This window comes from Pelmatolapia mariae, linkage group LG23 (genome assembly GCF_036321145.2).
Source record: "Pelmatolapia mariae isolate MD_Pm_ZW linkage group LG23, Pm_UMD_F_2, whole genome shotgun sequence".
Lineage (NCBI taxonomy): Eukaryota > Metazoa > Chordata > Actinopteri > Cichliformes > Cichlidae > Pelmatolapia > Pelmatolapia mariae.
Genome location: NC_086246.1, coordinates 17,442,342 through 17,462,620, shown reverse-complemented (window position 1 = coordinate 17,462,620; position 20,279 = coordinate 17,442,342). Strand labels below are relative to the sequence as shown.

Here is a 20,279-nt window from a genome sequence, read left to right as displayed (position 1 = left end):
CAAATTCACCTTAACTACCCCCCTCCCCAAAGTGCAGTTGTTAAAAACACACAAAATCTACCATTTCGGTTAGAGTGTGTAAAAACACTATTGCAAAAGTAACTCCTGTTTGTATATATTCACACTGAAAACTAAAACGCATCGGCTGATAAACACTAATTAAATAATGCGTTGCACATCTGTGTTTTAAAGAATGTCTGGGAAAGCCCTCGCGTATTTTTGTTTTAATTATTTTAAATTTTAACTGAAAATTAATGCGAACTAACGGCGCTGTTCTTAGGTGAAAGTTTCTTTTGGGGGGGGGGGGGTGCAGTTATTTAATGAAAGGGATAAAAGCTTGGTCTCTCTCCACATCCTTATTCACCATTTCTTGAGATAAACGGCGTCTTAAAGTCTAAAACAGCCAGCAATGAGTTGTTAGAAACAATGCAACAAGGTTGGGGAGTCGCTTAACTAACCGTAGAAAATCTGCTTATAAAGCACACTGCTGTTTCAGTTCGATTATCTGACAACAAAAGTCTTTCTATAGAATAAAAAGACAAAGAAATTCCTGTTTGTATAAATTTACCATGAAAAACAAAATGCCTACAGCGGCTGATGAACCTTAATTAAAAAACACCCTGCTAGGAGGAAACAGAGCATGCGCAGTGGGACCGCACGGCCACAGGAAGTGCCCCATTTCGGAAGAGTGAAAGCGCGTACATGAGAGTGCATGCGCGCGTGCTCGTACGTGCACAAGATGCCAGTTTTTAAGCTCGGCAAAGGGGGTGTGGGGGGCAATCCCCCCAGGCAAAAACCCCCACCCCTCCCCTGACCTCTGACCCCTCACCCCCCACCCCACCCCACCCCCCCCCCCCCCCCCCTCCTCCCCCAAAAAGGTGCCATATATATTCTTCTTACAGAAGTTGGAAGTACCTGGAAGTTAGACCAAGTAAAGCCACTCCATAATACAGCCTACCCCCAAAAAGTACAGTGCACTTATATTGTTTGTTTTCCCACAAATTACACCATACTTAAAATTACTTATGCGGTACTTAAAATTACTTACAGTATAATTTATGTCTCCTTTCCTGCAAAATACCCAGAATTTAGGCACTAGTTAAATATACTTAGAATATAATTATTTCGTCTTTCCTGTAAGTTGAATGATGCTTAAAACTACTCATACACGACCTAAAATTAATTACTGCTTAAGTTACAATTATTTCTTTGTCACCTGCAAAAACTTGACTTGTTCTAGTATACCTACCTTTAAGTATTTGTAGATAAATATAATAACACTGAAAAAAATTAAATTCGTTGAAGATCGATTTTATTATAGGAGAATTGCGGCTTTGGTTCGGGCCGTGAGCGTTATCCCCATCTGTGGCTGGTAAGTGCACGTCTACATCTAGGTGTTATTTAACTGAGGACCGGATGGGGCAGTGGTGCTCCTACGCGCCCGCTTAATCAACCGCGCGTATCATGCGCAAAGAAGAACAACTGACCACTCTCGACGCAGCTCGGCAGCTGTGCTACTGTAAACACCGGATGAGCGATTTTTTTCAGGTAAATGTATTTATTAACACGAGTTTACACGTTGTAGAAGTAGTCGTTTTTATTCTTAAAGTTGTTGCCGTAACGCTGTCGCTGTCTGTTTGTCTTTTCTCAGTCGACTCGTTGTTATGGAGCGATGCTTTAGGTAGGAAGAGCACAAGAAAGCGCTTAACTAAGCTACTAGCTTCTCCGTTCATCGCACGCTTTTATTCGCAGTTAGCTTTGCTGCTGTGGTGCCTTTAAGGAGTGAAATTAAAAGTTTTTCTACGTAGGGTTGAAAAAAGGGGAGCAGTAAATTAGAGTATGCTTGTTTTGTTCTTTTTTAAATTATTGTTATTATTGCCATTATTGTTAATATTATTATTACTAGTATTATTATTATTATTATTATTATCATTGTTGTTGTTGTTATGCTGGCTAAGGTGGAGAAAAAAATGTAGCAATTTAAAACGTCCCCTGCTTATCAGCTATATCCAATATCAGCTCGCTGGCTTTTCTCAGGAGTTGAGAGCTTAGCAGTAACATTATGTGTTATTGCTTTGGCCTCATGCTATGCCTCATTTACATGAGATTAAGATGTATTTCCCAAGACATACAGGTATTATTTGATGTAGTTCTGAACTTGCCAAATACTTGCCTGTCATTTCTTTAGTTTCCTGTCAGAACATTTCAAGAGAAGAATAATAAATGTTACCCCTCTTTATAGTAATGTAACTGTTTAAAAAACAAACTTTGTCTATTTATCTTTAATATATTTCTTATCTTGTCTAAAGCGACAGCAGGGATGGTTCTTCTGGCTCCACGCCACCACCACCATCGCCTCCTCCTCGGGTCCTCCCTTCCCCTCGTCATCCCCCTCCTGTGCCCTCCTCCTCTCCCCGATCATCCCTGACTCCTCCTCCTTCCCAGCTAGGAAGACTGAATTTTGCAGGAGCAGTGATGGATGTCAGTAAATGGCCCCTGTTCTACCTGCTGAGTGCTCAGGAACTAGCTACAGTGCGACAGGCCTGTGTCTTTGGCACCACTGCCAATGAAGCAATCTATATCACCCATGGAAATGAGGTGAGGAGTGCACATTTGATAGTTTCTGTTTATGATATGAGCTCTTTAAGTAGCACTCGAATGATTGTACTTGTTTCGTCTTCCTTATATTTGTGCCTGAATCTAATTCTGACTTTACATGAAGTGTATCGTTTGCTCTGTAGTTACGTGACAGTTTAAACAACAGGAAAACGTATGAAGCCGATGGGGTTTGCTGTGTGAAATGCCTCCGCTGCTCTTTTTACGTGAAGGTTTATTTCATAAGCGTGTGTTTTGTGTGGAAAGAAAAAATATGCCACAGGAGATCCTGCATTGTTTTCACTTTCCTGTTTGAATGCCACCATACCAGAGCACAGCTGATCTCAATCAAAACACATAAGTCACACATTGAGCATCTATTTGCTTTGTGTTTGTTGATAACCTACAACACAGCTTTAAATGTATATCTGCACTTAAGTTGTGTTTCTGTATTTTGAAATGTGTGTTACTGTTTCCAGGTGTTTGTGTTTGGGTTAAACTGCAGCAGCTGCCTTGGTACAGGAGACAGTCTGAGCACTGTTATGCCGAAGAAACTGGACTTCCTGCGAGGGAAGAAGGTAGCCAGTCTGAGCTATGGCAGCGGACCTCATGTCCTATTGGCTACCGACGGTAGGCTGATATATATATATATATATATATATATATATATATATATTCCATCTCTTCACATTTCTTATATAACAGAGCGCTCAGAGTGTAATGCAAATATATCTTGCTTGCATCAGTTAGGTTAGGCTAAAGTGAATTTCCACTCAAAAACTTTGGTATTAAATGTCTTGACAGGCAGGTTTCAGCAGTTCATATCAGTGGATTGCATGCTGGCCACAAGTTGCATAATGTTTTCATCCTGCTGCATAAACATTTCACTGTATAGTCATGTGCTCAATATAGGTCAATTTCTACAGAAAGGTTGACTTTTTTCTATTGAACAGAGGAAATGTCACTAATATGAGCTTAACCCTTTCACGCATAGTGGTTACTACAGTGGACAGCTATTCAAAGGCTGTTTTCTTGTATTTGTGTCAGTGTTGATGGTATACTTGCACACAAACCACTACATTGGACACTGATGTGTCAGTCCATACACATCAGTTGTAGGCACATCAACTGATGGACATACAATGTATACATATCAACCCTTTGAAAAGGCAAGGCAAGTTTATTTTTATAGCACAATTCAACGGCAAGGTGATTCAAAGTGCTTTACAGAGACATTAAAAAACAAAAACAAATAAAAAGCATGATTTAAAATGAAAAAAAAGGAACAGTAGATAAAATCAGTAGTTAAAATGTAAGTTTTGAAATTTAAGCTTAAAAATAAAACAGTGTGGATTTGGTGCTTTATTCAAAAGCAGCTGAGAACAGGTGAGTCTTCAACCTGGATTTAAATAAACTGAGTGTTTCAGCTGATCTGAGGCTTTCTGGGAGTTTGTTCCAGATATATGGAGCATAAAAGCTGAATGCAGCTTCTCCGTGTCTGGTTCTGACTCTGGGAACTGATGAAAAACCGGATCCAGATGACCTGAGGGATCTGGAAGGTTCATACTGGGTCAGGAGGTCACTGATGTATTTTGGTCCTAAACCAGGGGTGGGCAATCTCAGTCCACGAGGGCCGGTGTCCCTGCAGGTTTTAGATGTGTCCTCGAACCAACACAGCTGATTTAAATGGCTAAATTAGCTCCTCAACATGTCCTGAAGTTCTCCAGAGGCCTGGTAACGAACTAATCATGTGATTCAGGTGTGTTGACCCAAGGTGAGATCTAAAACCTGCAGGGACACCGGCCCTCGTGGACTGAGATTGCCCACCCCTGTCCTAAACTATTCAGAGCTTTATAGACCAGCATCAGAACTTTAAAGTCTATCCTCTGACGGACAGGCAGCCAGTGTAAAGACCTCAGAGCTGGACTGATGTGGTCCACTTTTTTGGTCTTAGTGAGGACTCGAGCAGCAGAGTTCTGAATGAGCTGTAGTTGTCTGACTGATTTTTTTAGGTAGACCTGTAAAGATGCTGTTACAGTAATCAAGCCTACTAAAGATGAAAGCATGGACTAGTTTTTCCAGGTCCTGTACATGTAAAAAAAAAAAAAAAAAATTAAGTAAATGTTTAAAAAAAAAAAAAAATGAAGTTCAAAAATCTTTTTTTCATACCTAAAGATGAATAAAAATACTTGAAAAAAATCCTGATTCAGGTTGTCATAATTCATGCATGAAAGGGTTTACCTGAACTAAAAAATGTGCTGATAACATAAATAGACACTCAGACACTGTATAACCAACACCTGTATAGCATTGACAGCTTAAATTTGTTTTTATGTGTTGCAGATGGACATCTGTTTGCGTGGGGTCACAATGGTTACAGTCAGCTGGGGAATGGGTCGACCAACCCGGGACTCTCCCCGGTGTTGATCACCGCTAACCTGCAGAACAAAAAAGTGAAAGAGGTGTCGTGTGGCTCACATCACTCTATGGCTCTCACTCTGGATGGAGAGGCAAGTCCTTTTTTGTTTTTTTAATCACCGTTAAATGTGTTTAGCATGTCTTTTCCTGTCTCCCTCTGTTCTCTTCTTTTCCCCTCACCCCCAGCTGGTCCTGGCAGATGCATCTCCCTGAACCTGATTCTGCTGGAGGTTTCTTCCTGTTAAAAGGAAGTTTTTCCTTCCCACTGTCACCAAGTGCTTACTAGTGGGGGTCAGCTGAGTGATTAGGTTTTCTCTCTATTATTGTACAGTCTTAACCTTACAATATAAAGCATATTGAGGTGACTGCTGTTGGGATTTGGTGCTATATAAATAAAAAATTCATGTTTGGATGGTAAACAGTTTCCATTCACTCTTAAACAACAAATGAAAAGAGCAGGGATGGCAATAGTAGGTAATGAAAAGGAATATGTGGCACACATAATTTAATTAAATTAATAAAATATCATCAAATATGACTGAAATTAGAATAATCTTATCTTTATGTACCACTCTAAATAAAAAGTTTAGCCCTAAGGGGGTCACCCATATATACCTTGACCTGCCACCTTGAGGCCTGCTAGTGTCACACTAAGAAGCTTGTCTTTAACCCAGCGGCATTAAAGCTAATGGGGTTGTTTGTGTGGTAAGCTGGAAAGGCTGTTGCCATTTAAAATGTTACTAAGTGTACGATAAGTATTGCATCCTTTTCCCAGTTTGTTCATGTACATTCAAGTTTTTCTGTTTGAGATGTTACTTAGAAAAACTCAGAGTACAGCATCAATAACATCATTCTGAGAAAGGTGTTTTTTCTCACACTACAACATTGTCAATCCTCTCTAGGTCTTTGCATGGGGATATAATAACTGTGGCCAGATTGGTTCAGGCTCCACAGCCAACCAACCCTACCCCAGGAAGGTCACCGGATGCCTGCAGGGCAAGAATGCATCGGGCATCACATGTGGGCAAACCTCCTCTATGGCTCTTGTCGACAATGGAGAGGTGATGTTAAATAAATTCTTAGTGATCTCATTGAGAAATCTGAACTTGATGTGGTAAACAGGGTGGCTTTTATTTCTCTTTAGGTTTACGGCTGGGGCTACAATGGAAATGGGCAGCTGGGAATTGGCAACAATGGAAATCAGCTAACACCTTGCCGTGTCGCTGCACTCCAAGGGATGTGCATTCAACAGGTGAGAATTCCAACAACCACATGAATGAGCTTTTAATATCAATAATTGCCTTGAGGATGACTCATGATTTGTGCTTACATCTGATTGGGTAATTTTTTTTTATCAGCCGCATTTAAATCCATCCCTACCTTCCAGATTGTATCGGGCTATGGACACTGCCTGGCCCTAACCGATAAAGGGCTGCTATATGCCTGGGGAGCAAATACCTATGGTCAACTGGGAACTGGCACCAAGAGCAACCACCTCAGCCCTGTGCACATCATGGCTGACAAAGAGAGGTAGGAAGGGGAGAGGGAAGGGTGTCGGACGTTTCCTGTTAATATTTAGTTTCCTGTCCTCATTTCCTCCCTCTGTACCTCTGCCTCCGCTCCTGGTCTTAAGTAGTCGTCTGCAGTAAACAAAACAATGCTCTTTCCCTAATTGTAGATATTTTGGGGCAAATCATGCCACAGCAAAACAGCTTTCACACTTTTGACATGTTTCAGTACAATAATTAAGAAGGAAAAGCTTCCCTGTGTTAACACGTCTCTCATTTGGCAGGGTCGTCGAGGTGGCAGCATGCCATTCGACACACACGTCGGCAGCCAAGACCCAAAGTGGGCAGGTATAGCATTCATCATTCAAAGTGATGCACAGTCTTGTATTTCTTTGGTTTCTGGAATTCTTTATTCTAAAAAACACCAAAAAAATCCAGGAGCATTATCATTTCACTCCTCCTCCAGGTTTTTATGTGGGGTCAGTGCCGGGGCCAATCCATTGTCCTGCCACACCTCACGCACCTCACCAACACAGACGACGTCTTTGCCTGCTTCGCTACGCCATCCGTTATGTGGCGCCTCATGTCTATGGGTGAGAGAAGAGACAACAAATTGTGGATTATTTGTGTAAAAAACAAACAAAAATGAAAGCTGTCTAAGTACTAGAACTGTTACTACTGTTTGTTTGTTTTTTTCTTCTAGAGCAAGATGACTTCCTGACTGTTGCAGAGGCTCTGAGGAAAGAGTTCGACAGTCCAGAAACGGCTGACCTCAAGTTCAGTGTTGATGGCAAATACATCCACGTTCACAAAGCTGTGCTGAAGATCAGGTGTGTTTATTATCCACATAGCTATAAGTGAAAGATAACCTTGATGCATTTGGTAGCTGTGCTTTGTTTCAGGGCAGTTAAGGCAGCCTGTGATTTTTGTTGGCAGCCCATAACATGTCAGGTTTTGACTATTTGACCATTTGTATACATTGTAAATAAAGTATTTTTATCACGGATAGGTGCGAGCATTTCCGTTCAATGTTTCGCTCCCAGTGGACGGAGGATCAGCAGGAAGTGATAGAGATTGGCCAGTTCTCGTATCCCGTCTACAGGTCCTTCCTGCAGTTTCTTTACACAGACACTGTTGACCTTTCACCTGAGGATGCCATTGGTTAGTATGAATGCAACTGTTAAATATGTTCTTAGAGTGTGTAGAAGGATGTTTTTTGACACTGTGTTTGTGTGTTGTGCTGCAGGCCTGTTGGACCTGGCCACCTCTTATTGTGAAAACCGCCTGAAACGCCTGTGTCAGCAGATCATCAAGAGAGGAATCACTGTGGAAAACGCCTTCACCCTGCTGTCTGCTGCCATACGATACGACGCAGAGGTACAGTTATAAACAGGTTTGTCAGGTGGATAAGCTGAGGTGGTAGATAAATTCACTTTTTTTTTAAAAAAAAATGCAGCCTGAAATTACTTTTTACAAAGAATGGTTACATCATCTGAGAAACCACCATATTATTAAGGCAGCAGTCCCTCTAGGGGAAGACCAGACGACCAAAATGTTTGTGTGCTATGAGCTTGTGATCTTGTTGCCTTTAAAATAATTGCTTTGAAGACGCGGATCAGATCTGCGACGACTCACAGTCAGTGTCCATCTTCAAAAATGACTTGGGTGCATCAAGACAGCAATAAAACGGCAATACGACAGTCAGTCTGCTATCAGTTTGAGCTTGGGTCAAGGCTGCAATTACATGCAATCTGTTTGTGATAATATAGTGATTAACTGTAATAAACTGGCCAAAATGAAGGACGTACACACATATATAAACAGAAATTTATATTAACTGCACACATTCAGAGTCAGAACCTCAGACACCTGAACAGAAATTCCTCCAGAAATCGTGAAGTTGTTGCTGCAGGGCAGCAATTTAACAGCAGCCGCTCAGCAACCTTGCTGTGTAGAAGAATGCAAGCAGTCGAGTCGGGTCCTCTATTACACTGATCAGCACACTCACACGGTGATTGCAACATGTTGACAATCAGTCTGTGTTTAAATATTAGACAGCAGTTATTTGCAAACCTTCACCAGTCTGTCTGAAAGTGATGGCAGTCTGGCCGAGTCTGCACTATGGTATAGCAGCAAAGGAAAACTGTCAGGGATTACGAGGTTTAACACCCTGTAAAATAAGCATCGGAATGTTTGTTCTTTCTTTTGCAATCTAATCTCCTTATTATTTTTCTATTGTTTGCTTTTCCAGGACCTGGAAGAGTTTTGTTTCAGGTTTTGTATAAACCACCTGACTCAGGTAACTCAGACCGAAGCCTTCTGGCAGGTAGACGGAGCAATGCTGAAGGAGTTTATCAGCAAAGCTAGCCGCTGTGGAGCCTTCAAGAACTGAGTGGTACTTTTAGGCTCCTGCAACCTAAAAAAGAAAGAAAAAAACAACTAATGACCGAGTGGATTTGGTCGTGCTGCATGTGCAGCAGCAAAATGCAACACCACAATGACTATTTCAGTTTTCACATTCCTGTTGATCCCATCCACGACAAAAGAGGAGGCCCTTTCTTGAAATACTTATTTATATATACTTTAAAGAAGCACTTAAACAGCGTTATTCACAAGATGCTTAAACTGGATTTTAAGCTGCGTTATCTGTGGATCTAAAATGAGCACTTTGGCCAAACCCATGGCGCCTTTTCTGTGGAAGTTCTTTACATATGCTATGTATACTTGAATTTTTTATTTTATTTTTTCTCAGCAGCGTTTGCTTTGTTCATTTACTTTCTGGAAAAGTTCATATGAGGGACCAAAGATCTGGAAGGAATAAACTACTGACGAAATCTAAAGAGATGAACACTGTACTGTAATCACGTTTCACACACTTAGCAGTAGAGCCCAATTTATTGGTGAATTGATTGCATTGGCTAATTGCCAGTCTGTTAGTGTTAGCGTTCATACAGGAAAACTTAAAGTAACGAGGAGATGGGAGAAACACCCTTCTACCATGTTATGATTGCTGACATTGCATAGTTTGTCCACCAGCTGGCACAGGGCAAGTTCGGCATTACCTGTTGGAGCACCTAAAGCTGATCTGAGCAGACTTAAACAAGTAAATAACGTAGCATTAGGGAAATTGATTTGTTGAGTTTCTCTGAAATGAAAAAAAATATTGACCAATATATCAGACTATAAGATTTTTGAATCTCCAAATATCTGTATCGGCCTTAGATATCTTATATAAGTCAGGCTCTAATTTGGTATTCAGCAGCTCTTTGTATTTAACTCAAAGCAACTGATTGATAAAGACAAACTCATACATACACATATACATGACATACACAGCTGATGCAGAGCCTACTGTGGTTTGTTATGAGTTGCTTGCTTGGTAAATGTCTTTTGTACATTTTGGGAAGTTAAAAACTGTTGTTATACTAAAATCTGTCTCTACTTTAGGTGTGTTCATTCTGCCTCACATTTCCTCTGCAGCACTACAGTCATTTCTATATATTCCGTAATACTAAGAGGTTGTTTTTTTAAGCTTATTCAAAAATCTATGAAATATATAGAGACTGAGAAATTTGCACTTTTCAGTTAAGAAAAATAACCGTCTTTGGTAAAATTACGATATTAGCTCCTTTTTTTCTTCCATTGCAAGTAAAATGTGTTGTATCTAAGGCATGTTGTGCTGTGGAAGCTTGCTCAGGTTTCCGCATTATTAGCATTTTCATCATTACAGGTTGGTTTCTGTGTTCGGGCAAATTCAAAATAAATCTACAAAAGTACTTAAGAGGAATTCATCTTAGTTTCTGTAGGTTTTTCTATATATGGAGCAGAAATTGCACTAAACAAAGCTACAGGATACATTGCAAATTAAAGCAAGAGGAATGCTTTGAAGCACTTTTTTTTTTTCATTCTTTCACTTTGTCGTCTGATGACCAAAAACTTCCTGTGCGTCCTAGCCTTTAGGACAACATGTCAACCATGCCGTCTCCCAGTAAAGCCAATGTGAGATCAGTTTCTATTTCCTTGATAGGTTTCTATTTCTTGATGTACTCAGATGCTTGAGGAGGAGTTTCTGTTCGATCCAACTAAAGCAGAACTGCACAGCTTCAGTTCAGGCTGGAAAGTAATTTAGGATGCTTTGAGAGCTTCTGTGGATATCGTTGTTTTCGGGAAATGAGGTCTAGGTTTACAGTTTCCGCTTGTTTTGTTTTTTATGAGCTGTTCCTTCGGGGGGGGGTTTATGAGGAAATTTAAACTGGAAGAGTAAAACTGATTTGCATATTGTATTCAGACACACACACACACTTTGTTATACTTTCATCGTTTAGGAGAAGTTTATAAAACCATTAGCATTAGGTCCATGCTTATATTCAGCTTACAGCATTGCAGTGTTTGGGGTATGCATTATTATTCTGTTGCTGTTACATACTTGAGACATACTGTATTATTTTACTTTTTTAATTTAGCTATGGGGATTATATATTTCTGTGAAGAAATAAATATTTCTTAAATCTGATTTGTTCACTTGTCATAATTATTTTTGTTCTTGTATATTTTTGTATTTTTTTTTTTATTGTCTACCTCTTTATTGGCTCTTTGAAGCAAACAATTATGTTTTATGGCAAAATGATAACATGAAAAATATACATGCAAATAGAATGATATAACATCTATATATCAAAATTATAGATGGGAATGTGAGATTTTAAAAAGAAAATATCACTTAAGGAAATTTTTAATAAAAAGTGGTACATTTTGGTGAAATTTTAGTAGATTGTTCATTAATAAAATGTATAAAAATGAAATGTATTTATCAATAAAAATGACAAACAGTATCCCACATTCTTGATTTTTAGTTCAAAAACACTTTGTAACAGTCACAATTGTGTGGTGTGTCTTTAAGACAAAGTAAGGTAAGGGTTAGTGATGTCACAAGTATGCGCCAGTGCTCTCTGTGGAGTATGAGAGCAACGTGCTTGCACGTGAGTGTATGGGCTCGGACAAGTGTATGGGCTTAACTCCTTAAGCTTAGCAGTTGAAATGATTCGTACTTTGTTGCGTGCTGCGAGCCAACCAATTGGCCCCGCCCATGTGACAGCGTCAGAAAATATTTCCGGAAGGAATCCGGAACTGTCAAGATACCATCCACTAGCGAAGTCACAGAAGAACGGCTCCTTCTTTAAATAAGAGGGAGAAAGTTTCTGCTTGCGGTAGAAATACTTGAAGTTACGTTCGTCCAAGTATTTATCGGCTGTACAGTGTTTTATTAAGAATCTTTGTACCGTAATACGCGAGTTAGTGCTAGTAATGTTAGCACTGTAACTTAAAAAGTCGCCGATTGCTGAGAGTTACCGTTACTAATCGGATTTCAACGTGACTTTAACTAGTCGTTATAAAAAAAATAAATTATTCTGAAGTGTAAGTTCAGATTTGTACGTGAATTTCTTTATTGGTGCAACTTTATTTGCCAAATCGGTGTCTTTTTAGGCTTTTATTTTGAAAGCGTCGGTTGAAAATAGTATTCGTGTGACTATCCAACTTAACAGTGAAAAGGATACCAAAGAAAGCTTCATCCGGCTCTTCTCTTGCTGAACGTCGGGTCGACGTATTATATCGTTTTCTGTAGCTGACAGATTGATTGAATGGAAGAAAGCCAAATATGGAACCGAGCCGATCCGGGCCAGTCCAAACCGTGTCGAGAAACAAGAGACAGCAGCACCCAGACTGACAGCAAAATACAAGGTGAGCCAGCTAGAGGAAGAGTTCTTCCAGTAGTTTAGCTTAATATTTTTCCCTTCTGTCATGCCACAAAACCGCAGCTTCATGAGATACAGTTTACCAGAGAGGCACTTTTAATGGCCACGGCTGACAGCCTTTATTTACACATTACACAATGCTCCATATATTTATCTTAGACTTGGCCGATCATCTTATCCTATTCACATTATATGGCGAAATCCCCATCCTCAGATCAATAGACATAGGTCTTCACCTGCGTGTATCTGAAATAAATGTTATATTTTTCTAAGTCTCAGTCAACAGGCCAAGTTAGCTTCGGTGCAGCCTTTAAACCATGCAAACATTAGTAATCTTCATGGTATATATTCTCATCCAAGCATGTGTTACTGCAGCTTTTCAGGGAAGCATTGTGGACAAGATGTCTTAATTCAGCTTTGCCTCTGCTTCAGGTCATGGCCCCAGGTTGTCAAAGGTAAACCTTTTCACCTTGCTGAGTTTATGGATGGAGTTATTCCCTCAGGAGCAAACAGAGGAGGATGGTGGTAATCAGGTTAGTTTGAATATAAAAACACAGTGATGTATGCAATCTAGGGAAAAAAATCATCAAGTTCTGTGGAGCGATTTATGTCCATCTTTACTAGCACTTGTGTGTAAAATTAATAACTGTAGCTGTACTGTGCTTCAGCTCCATGGGATGGGTCTGGTGGTGGTGCGGGAAAGCAAAGTGGTGGGACTTCACTGTTCAGGAGCTGAGCTCCACGCTGGACAGGCAGCCATCATCCAACATGGTGCCCGCCTGGCTGACTGTCAACTGTACTTCTCGAGGAGACCCTGCGCTACTTGCCTGAAGATGATCATTAACGGTGAGCGGAGAAGGAGGCATGATGCAGGAATGAGTAGACGGCATTAAGGGAGCCTAAAAACAACGTGCAGCGTGAATGTATTTCTTTGTCACACTCTCAAAAAACGAGATGTTCTTGATCAGGCAGAACTACATACCTCGGACCAGTGCGACTTTTTACTTGGAAGTTGGCCTGCTTTATAAACATAGTTATGAGGTGGCACACAAATTCATCAAAAATGCAATGTGACATGTACGCACCACTGATTATGATTGCATGAACCCAAGTACCTGCCCTTCTGTTGTCTCACCCTTACACATTCCAGCCTCTGTGTGTTTTGGAGTCCACCACAGTGCTGTCACTTTGAGGCACCACCCTAACTGTAGTCAGAATAACTGCAGCCTTTCTGGTACAGCACCTTCTTTCATTTACTTTCATTTACTTTGAAGTGGACCTGTTTTATAAGACTTGGCAAGCAGCCTCTTTATGATCAGACTGTGGCTTGCTGATTTCCAGATTGGAGGAATGACACATTGAGAAGTGAACACACTTAGAAACCTTTTCCACTTTCTCTTCCAACTCAGGACAGACTTTGACACCATAATGATATATTTATTTACTGTGAGCGTATGACTGAATATGTCCCACAGGTATTGCCGTACTGTTGTAAACTGCATTATCGGCATTAAACTACATCAGCAGTTTGCTGAACTTTGGAGCTCTGTTCTCTCATTCCCAGGCAAAGTTAACTAAGATGGATAAATGCTGTTTGCTCTCCTCCTCCAGCTGGAGTCAGTCAGATCTCCTTCTGGCCCGGGGACCCTGAGATCAGCATTCTGAAGTCCACCTCTATGAACAATCCAAGCTACTGCGGTCCGGCTCACTTCATCTCAGAGGAAGCTTTACTAGACGCTGTAGCAGTAGAGAAGCTCAAGTCCAACAGCCGTCCTCACATCTGCGTGCTGCTGCAGCCGCTGGCACCCGGCCTGGCACAGTTTGTCACTGAGACGTCCAGAAATTGTGACTTCACAGAGAGGATCACTGATGACGACCCAAGGCAGAACACGGAGGAGCTTTTCAACAGGTACCTTACTGTACTTACAGTATCTGCTTCTGCGGAGCAGCACTTTTGAGCTGTGTGCTGAATTCTCATTCTAATAAGTTATACTCAGTTGCCTGGTATATTTTAGAGGGAAACCCAAGGAGGTTCTGGTCACGCACCAAAAAAAAAAAACTGAACCTGAAGCAGAAATCTCAGCTGATGAGAGCACCAGATGGTTAACTCAAGAAACAAAACAATAGAAAATAAATGTGCACATCATTATTTATATTACAGTGTAGTGTGATAAAGTACATCAAAACAAATGAAGTCAAAATAATTGTTTGCTTTGTAACTGTAGTGACTGCAGAATTAACTTAAATATGAGACTGATGTGGCAGAGAGAAACCTGAAATCTGTATCTGATTCATGAGAGCATTGAGAGTAAATGAATAGAACCAAATTATTTCAGCTGTGTGGTTATGAATACAACAGTCGTAGGACGGTTATTTCTTTCCTGACACTTAAATTCCTGACGTGGGTTTGGTCAGAATTAAAGTGTGGGGTTTGGCAGGTAGAAATTAAGAATAAACTCGCTTGATGTTATTATGTATAAAACCGCCCACTATATATTTTTATTTTTTACTTAATATTTGAAGGTGCTGGAACTCCGTTGCATCCTAGTTTAACCTCTGGTCAGACTTCAGCCATCAAAGGGCAAGAAAACCTGTAGATGAGGCACAAAGCAAAGATTATTCTGCAGAAATAATTAGAGAACTTCTTTCACCTTTAATTTAACCAGACTGAGAAGGAGAAATATTTATTGAGTGAATCAAACTCAAGTTGCGAAACTGCTGGATGACCACAGCTGGATTTTCAGCTCGTTTATAAGAAATATTCTGTGTCGTTCCAGAGAACGAATGAGATGCCTGAAGGATTTCTCCAGACAGTTCCTGGTTCGTAAGTCCCAGCAGCATCAGGAGATTTTGAAGCACATGGGCCTGGAGAATTTCTGTGTGGAGCCTTACTTCTCCAGCCTGAGAAACAACATGAGGGAGCTTGTGGAAGTTTTAGCTGCAGTGGCTGCCGGGGTGCCACAGCAACACTACGGCTTCTACAGGTTAGAAACTCTCAAATTTATCTGTTTTCAGCACAGACATCGCCACGCGCTTGTACTTGACGCCCATTTGATCGTGTCCCTTCTGTGAGCCAGGGAAGAGTCGTCAGTGTCACTGCCCCCTTGTCATGAAGATGTGCCCCAAGAAGTGGCTCGTCACTGCATGATCCAGGCCAGGCTACTGGCCTACAGGACAGGTGTGTTTGGTTATTCATAACACACACTACATTCTTCTACATTCTATTGCATATTGCCTAACAAGCATCATAACAACTGCTGTTTGGCTGCAGGACTTTTTCCTGAGTGATGTCGTAAAGGTTATGATCATTTCTAACAACGACCCTGTCAATAGTTTGCTATTTGTTTCCAGCTTCTTATACATGCATAACTGTCATTTCAGAGGATCCTAAAGTGGGTGTGGGCACTGTGATCTGGGCCAAAGGACAGTCGGTGAGCTCAACTATTCTCCTTTTGATTTGATTTAACTCATTAATTCATCACAAGAGTAGACTGTTGGTATTTCTGTGTGCCGGTTCGGGTAGGATTTGACACCGGATTACAAGGTGACAAACTGACAAAACCTAATAACATCAGGCTCGTACAGAAGGAGTTTTTGTTTGTTTTTTTGTCTGCACGAAATTGGATTATATAAATCCATTTATGGATGATTGTATTAACGCATTGAGGTTTTCACTGTGGGTGGATGCAGTTGGCTGTTTCAAGTAAACAATTTGTGACAAATGTCATGATGATGAGCCCAAAATGTTCAAATAAATCCTAACGCGTTCCTCAGTAGTGGGTGCTCTCTCTGGACAGTTTGAGATAGTGAGTGTTTTTTGACAAAAAGAGAGAGAGCTCAGTGTGGAAGAGGTCAGGAGACGGGTACAACAGTGAGTGTCCACACTCATCTGTAAAACACGGTAGAGGCTGTGTTGTGATTTGGGGCTGCTTTTCAGCCCGTGGTATAATGCAGATGGAATTATGAACGCTGGAAAGAACACTTTATTTCATCATTTAAAGCAGTGCTACCGATAGATTTAACACCTACACTCATGTTGTTAATGTAGTATTTTGATCATTCCCCTCATCTCAGGCTGGCTGTAATGGAACAGGGTGTCTCTACCTGGTGGGCTGTGGGTACAACGCTTACCCCGCAGGTTCGCAGTACGCCGAGTACCCTCAGATGGACGCCAAACAGGAGGACCGCCAGAGACGTAAATACAGATACATTATCCACGCAGAGCAGAACGCCCTCACCTTCAGGTCAGTACTTGTCAGAAATGGCGGGAGGGGAAACATGAATGCAGAAAGTCAGTGTTCATCATCGCTTGATAGGTGTTCCTCCTCTTTTCAGGACGCGAGACATCAAACCGAATGAGCCAACCATGCTTTTTGTAACCAAGTGTCCATGTGATGAGTGTGTCCCTCTGATCAGAGGAGCCGGCGTCACACACATATACACCTCTGACCAGGACCGGGACAAAGATAAGGGAGATATTTCCTACCTGCGATTCGGCACCCTAAAGAACATCAGCAAGTTCATAGTGAGTCCACAATGTTTTTCTTGTTTTGTTTTTGTTCCCTTTTATTTCATACTGTTTGTGTTTGATGTTTGGAGTATATCAAACCTCCATCAATGTAGACATTTCTGCAGCTACAGTAAAGTCCAGGCTGCAGAAAGGGGTCATTTCTTCAGCAAACATAGCAAAAGTAGACTCGGAGAATATGTTGAAAAGGGAGATGTATGTTAATTTATTCTGGTGCATAAGGGGATCTCTGACTAAGCAACTTCTGGATGTCTTGCTTCTTGAAGATAAGGCTGACATGTCCTTAAATAATCTGACATTTATCTGTCCTCACAGTGGCAAAGAAGCCCTTCAGTGTCCTCAGCACCACCTTTTCATCTTGCCAGTAAGTGGCACCCTATGCCTTTTTTTTTTTTTTAACCATCTCCACAGATAAATTACAGAATTATGAGTTACGAATCAGCCAATTTTCCTTTGCTGATTCGCGTTTTAACCACAGTGCCATTTATTGCAGACGGTTGTGTCGGAAAGCACAGCAGACAGACTGAGAGTGAGAGCCCCAGCAACAAGAAGCTGTGTACCAGCATGTCCTGCGAATCACCTGCTGTGAGCCGTCGATAAATCCACGTACCTAAAAAAACACCCCCCACAGAGGCAGGTTTTAAGCTTGCGTGCCACAGATTTGATCGTTCACAGCTGTAATAAATAGAGCTAAATGTTGTTTCCTTCATGAGCATCAAATCTGTGGCACATATGATTTTACACATTTGTATCTTTTCCAAGTCCGGTCATTACATGAGTGAAGAGTTGGAAACAAACCAAAATCAATGCAATGCAGTGACCTCAAAGGGACACCACTAAGAGTGGATTAATAGATCCATCGAAGATTAAAGATTAAAAAATAGGTACAGAAACTATGGACAATTTTTTTTAAGCGTTTATAAGATACCACAAAGAAATAATTTATTAGTGTGAATGCTTGTAAAAGCATTCACAGTATTGTTGTTGTAATCTTTATTCTATTTTATTATTATTATTATAGATTCCGTACGTTTTTTGTAGTCCTACTCCTTCAAAACCGTTCAACTTAGAAAAACCATTCAAACACCGTTAGATTCCTCTTCTTTTGGACACGACTGCTTCTATTTTTCTCATTTTTAACATTTATATTTTTAATTTTATTTAACTTTTTTCAACAAAAATTTCCCATGTATTTCAATGGGGAGACCCTTCAAATCCTCATTCAACTTACTCATTTTTAAACTCCTACTACTTCCACATACATTAACATAGAGCCACCATTCAAACTTTAAAACGAAGACAAGACATTCAACTATTCAACTTGTATTTATCTTTTCAATATCTATTATACTTTTTCTTCAGTTCCAGATTAAGTTTCATGATGTTTTTTCAGCCGTTTCAGAGTTTATAATGGGTGTGTATGGGACGGAATGTTGCCGCTAGAGTGAGACAGCTCAACTGCTAGAGTGGAAGCAGGTCGAAAATTAATCTTAAAATATTTTTTAAAACTGCTGCTGTGTCCACGGTGTTTGGTCTACAGGTATGATTTTACCCTCAAAACGTAGCCATCGCTGTCCTCTTTCATCCAATGTGTTTACTATTGTAGTAGGTGTTATGGTTCTTTCATAAATGTCACCAATGCACAGCCTACTCCCTCCAACTCCTCCATAGACTCTAATGTTAAAATGGCTCAGAAGGTTCGTTTGAAAACCAGAAGTACAGGCTGTCTTTACACTGTCACCACGTCCATATAATAAACTCCACAAGCATGAAAACTGAGAATTAGGTAGACTAGACAGTGCTGGCGCTCACGGTGAAAGAATTTTGTCAATAGGACCTGTACTTTTCATTTGGGAGCGATTTGTTTCGACCTGACTTTTCTGTTCATTTTAAGCAGCAAAAGTGAGGTGCATGTCTGTGTGCGTGTGTACTGAGCCATTGGGTGCAGTCACTATAGCAACCAGGCTCACACCTGCCTGCCTAACGAGCTCTGTCTCTCACTGTGCCAAGATTCATCTTAAACACTTCTCTTTCAACTGCTGCTGTGTCCACAGTGTTTGCTCTACAGCCATCATTTTACCCTCAAAATGTCGCCATCGTTCTTCTCTTTCCAACACCGTGTCTTTCAAAGCTCATAGATACAAACTTTTTAAACTGTGTGGATCCAAGTGGAGGGTTCACATTTTAGTCATTCAGTTATTCAACGCATATGAACTTTTAATATTCATTCAGAGGTTTTTTGACTCTGAATTTTCCTTTCTCATTTTTATTGAAAAACCTTTCAGCTATTTTCCAACTTCTTCTCTGTGGATTTTAGCTTTTAGCAGTTCAGCACTTTTGTTTTCAGGCGACAATTTCTGTATTTTTCATGTCATTCAAAATTTTTAACTTAAATTCAGCAATTAATTCATTTCAGTGCATACATTCAGATTCAAGCATTCACACTGCAGTTTCTTCAGAAAATGCACTTTCTAGTTTAAAATAGTTATTTAAACTGTGATATGCAGATCTGTTTGTTTTTGAAACAAATGGAGGGGGGAAAGCTAATTATAAAAATCGAAATAATGAAAAAGTGTGAGATTAACAACATATGTAGCTCCTGGTTGTCCAGGATTGTCCTCACGGCACAGAATGGTTTGAAATAAATTACTGATGCTTTTATTTTGAAGGCAGCTGCTGTGAGAATGTTTGAAAGATGTGTTTCACACTGTGAGGATGTTATTGTTTTTAAACGCAAGCCAAATGCACTAAAGTGAAGCGTGTTGAGCATATGGATAATGCTTGAATGAATTTTTAAAAAATGATCCTGCAAAGCAGAGAGAACGGTCAAAAGTTTGGTTTTGGAGCGTGAAGGAATTTACTCGACTTTACCAACTTTAATTTTCTACATGAACACACTGTTTGTATTCTTCTTTTTTTTTTTGTTCAGGTGTAGTAAACAGCGGTTTAAGTGTTTTTGCAACTTGAGTCCAAATCACAGAAAAGGCAGTAACTGTGGAGCCATTCAGCATAATCTGAAAAATACCTGGAAAATAACACACTTTCTCACACACACACACAAAGCATGCATTCTCATCTATTCTTTTTTTTATTTGTTGTGAATGTTGTACAACAACATCGAAGTGGGGAAAAAAAAACCAAGGTGGCTGCTTTTAGAGGACATGAAGAATGGTTAAATCTGCTTGACAAAACGTTGCTCATAGTTGTAAAACGGGCATCAAACCAGCTTGAGTATTTGGCTCAAGTCTGATGTAAAGCTGGTTGGCTTACATTTGCATCTCGTGTGACATCACAATATACCGTCACAACCTATGGCATGTGAACATGGCTGGTATTGGTTTTTGTCATCCAAAAAAAAAAAAGACAAACTGTTTTCCTTTTTTTTGTTTTGTTTTTTAAGGAAAAAAAAAAAAAAAGCAAAACAGCTGTTAACGTGTTTACTTCCTCCTTTAAGGAAAGTTTGGGCTCTAATTAGGA

At 40.2% G+C, this 20,279-nt stretch overlaps 2 protein-coding genes across 4 annotated transcripts; both read left to right on the top strand.

The window, feature by feature from the left end:
- Positions 1 to 1,486: 1,486 nt before the first annotated feature.
- rcbtb1 (regulator of chromosome condensation (RCC1) and BTB (POZ) domain containing protein 1) lies at positions 1,487 to 11,034 on the top strand. Of its 3 annotated transcripts, none has more exons than XM_063466913.1 (14): positions 1,492 to 1,548; positions 1,652 to 1,681; positions 2,310 to 2,598; positions 3,075 to 3,225; positions 4,939 to 5,105; positions 5,916 to 6,074; positions 6,158 to 6,265; positions 6,401 to 6,543; positions 6,806 to 6,869; positions 6,988 to 7,114; positions 7,225 to 7,351; positions 7,531 to 7,682; positions 7,768 to 7,898; positions 8,773 to 11,034. In XM_063466913.1, exons 2-14 carry the CDS (start codon positions 1,665 to 1,667, stop codon positions 8,911 to 8,913), a joined length of 1,776 nt encoding a protein of 591 aa, XP_063322983.1. In that variant the 5' UTR covers positions 1,492 to 1,548; positions 1,652 to 1,664; the 3' UTR covers positions 8,914 to 11,034. The 3 variants fall into 3 exon arrangements, with proteins under 3 accessions (XP_063322985.1, XP_063322983.1, XP_063322984.1); XM_063466914.1 differs by having other exon boundaries at positions 7,768 to 7,914; positions 8,773 to 8,870; XM_063466915.1 differs by lacking the exon at positions 1,652 to 1,681 and having other exon boundaries at positions 1,487 to 1,548.
- Positions 11,035 to 12,058: 1,024 nt separating this feature from the next.
- On the top strand, positions 12,059 to 19,762 carry cdadc1 (cytidine and dCMP deaminase domain containing 1). The gene is made up of 11 exons (XM_063465981.1): positions 12,059 to 12,260; positions 12,707 to 12,807; positions 12,943 to 13,120; positions 13,886 to 14,183; positions 15,052 to 15,258; positions 15,352 to 15,452; positions 15,656 to 15,705; positions 16,349 to 16,518; positions 16,610 to 16,799; positions 17,118 to 17,166; positions 17,296 to 19,762. Exons 1-11 carry the CDS (start codon positions 12,161 to 12,163, stop codon positions 17,400 to 17,402), a joined length of 1,551 nt encoding a protein of 516 aa, XP_063322051.1. The 5' UTR covers positions 12,059 to 12,160; the 3' UTR covers positions 17,403 to 19,762.
- Positions 19,763 to 20,279: the final 517 nt, after the last annotated feature.

Excerpts from the sequence above, each read along its gene's own strand:
- rcbtb1 (XM_063466913.1), top strand. Across the intron at positions 6,870-6,987 it reads CCAAGACCCAAAGTGGGCAG|GTTTTTATGTGGGGTCAGTG; the intron begins GTATAGCATTCA and ends CTCCTCCTCCAG. Across the intron at positions 7,683-7,767 it reads TTCACCTGAGGATGCCATTG|GCCTGTTGGACCTGGCCACC; the intron begins GTTAGTATGAAT and ends GTTGTGCTGCAG.
- cdadc1 (XM_063465981.1), top strand. The coding sequence starts at position 12,161 with ATGGAAGAAAGCCAAATATGGAACCGAGCCGATCCGGGCCAGTCCAAA. Across the intron at positions 12,808-12,942 it reads AGGAGGATGGTGGTAATCAG|CTCCATGGGATGGGTCTGGT; the intron begins GTTAGTTTGAAT and ends ACTGTGCTTCAG. Across the intron at positions 14,184-15,051 it reads ACGGAGGAGCTTTTCAACAG|AGAACGAATGAGATGCCTGA; the intron begins GTACCTTACTGT and ends GTGTCGTTCCAG.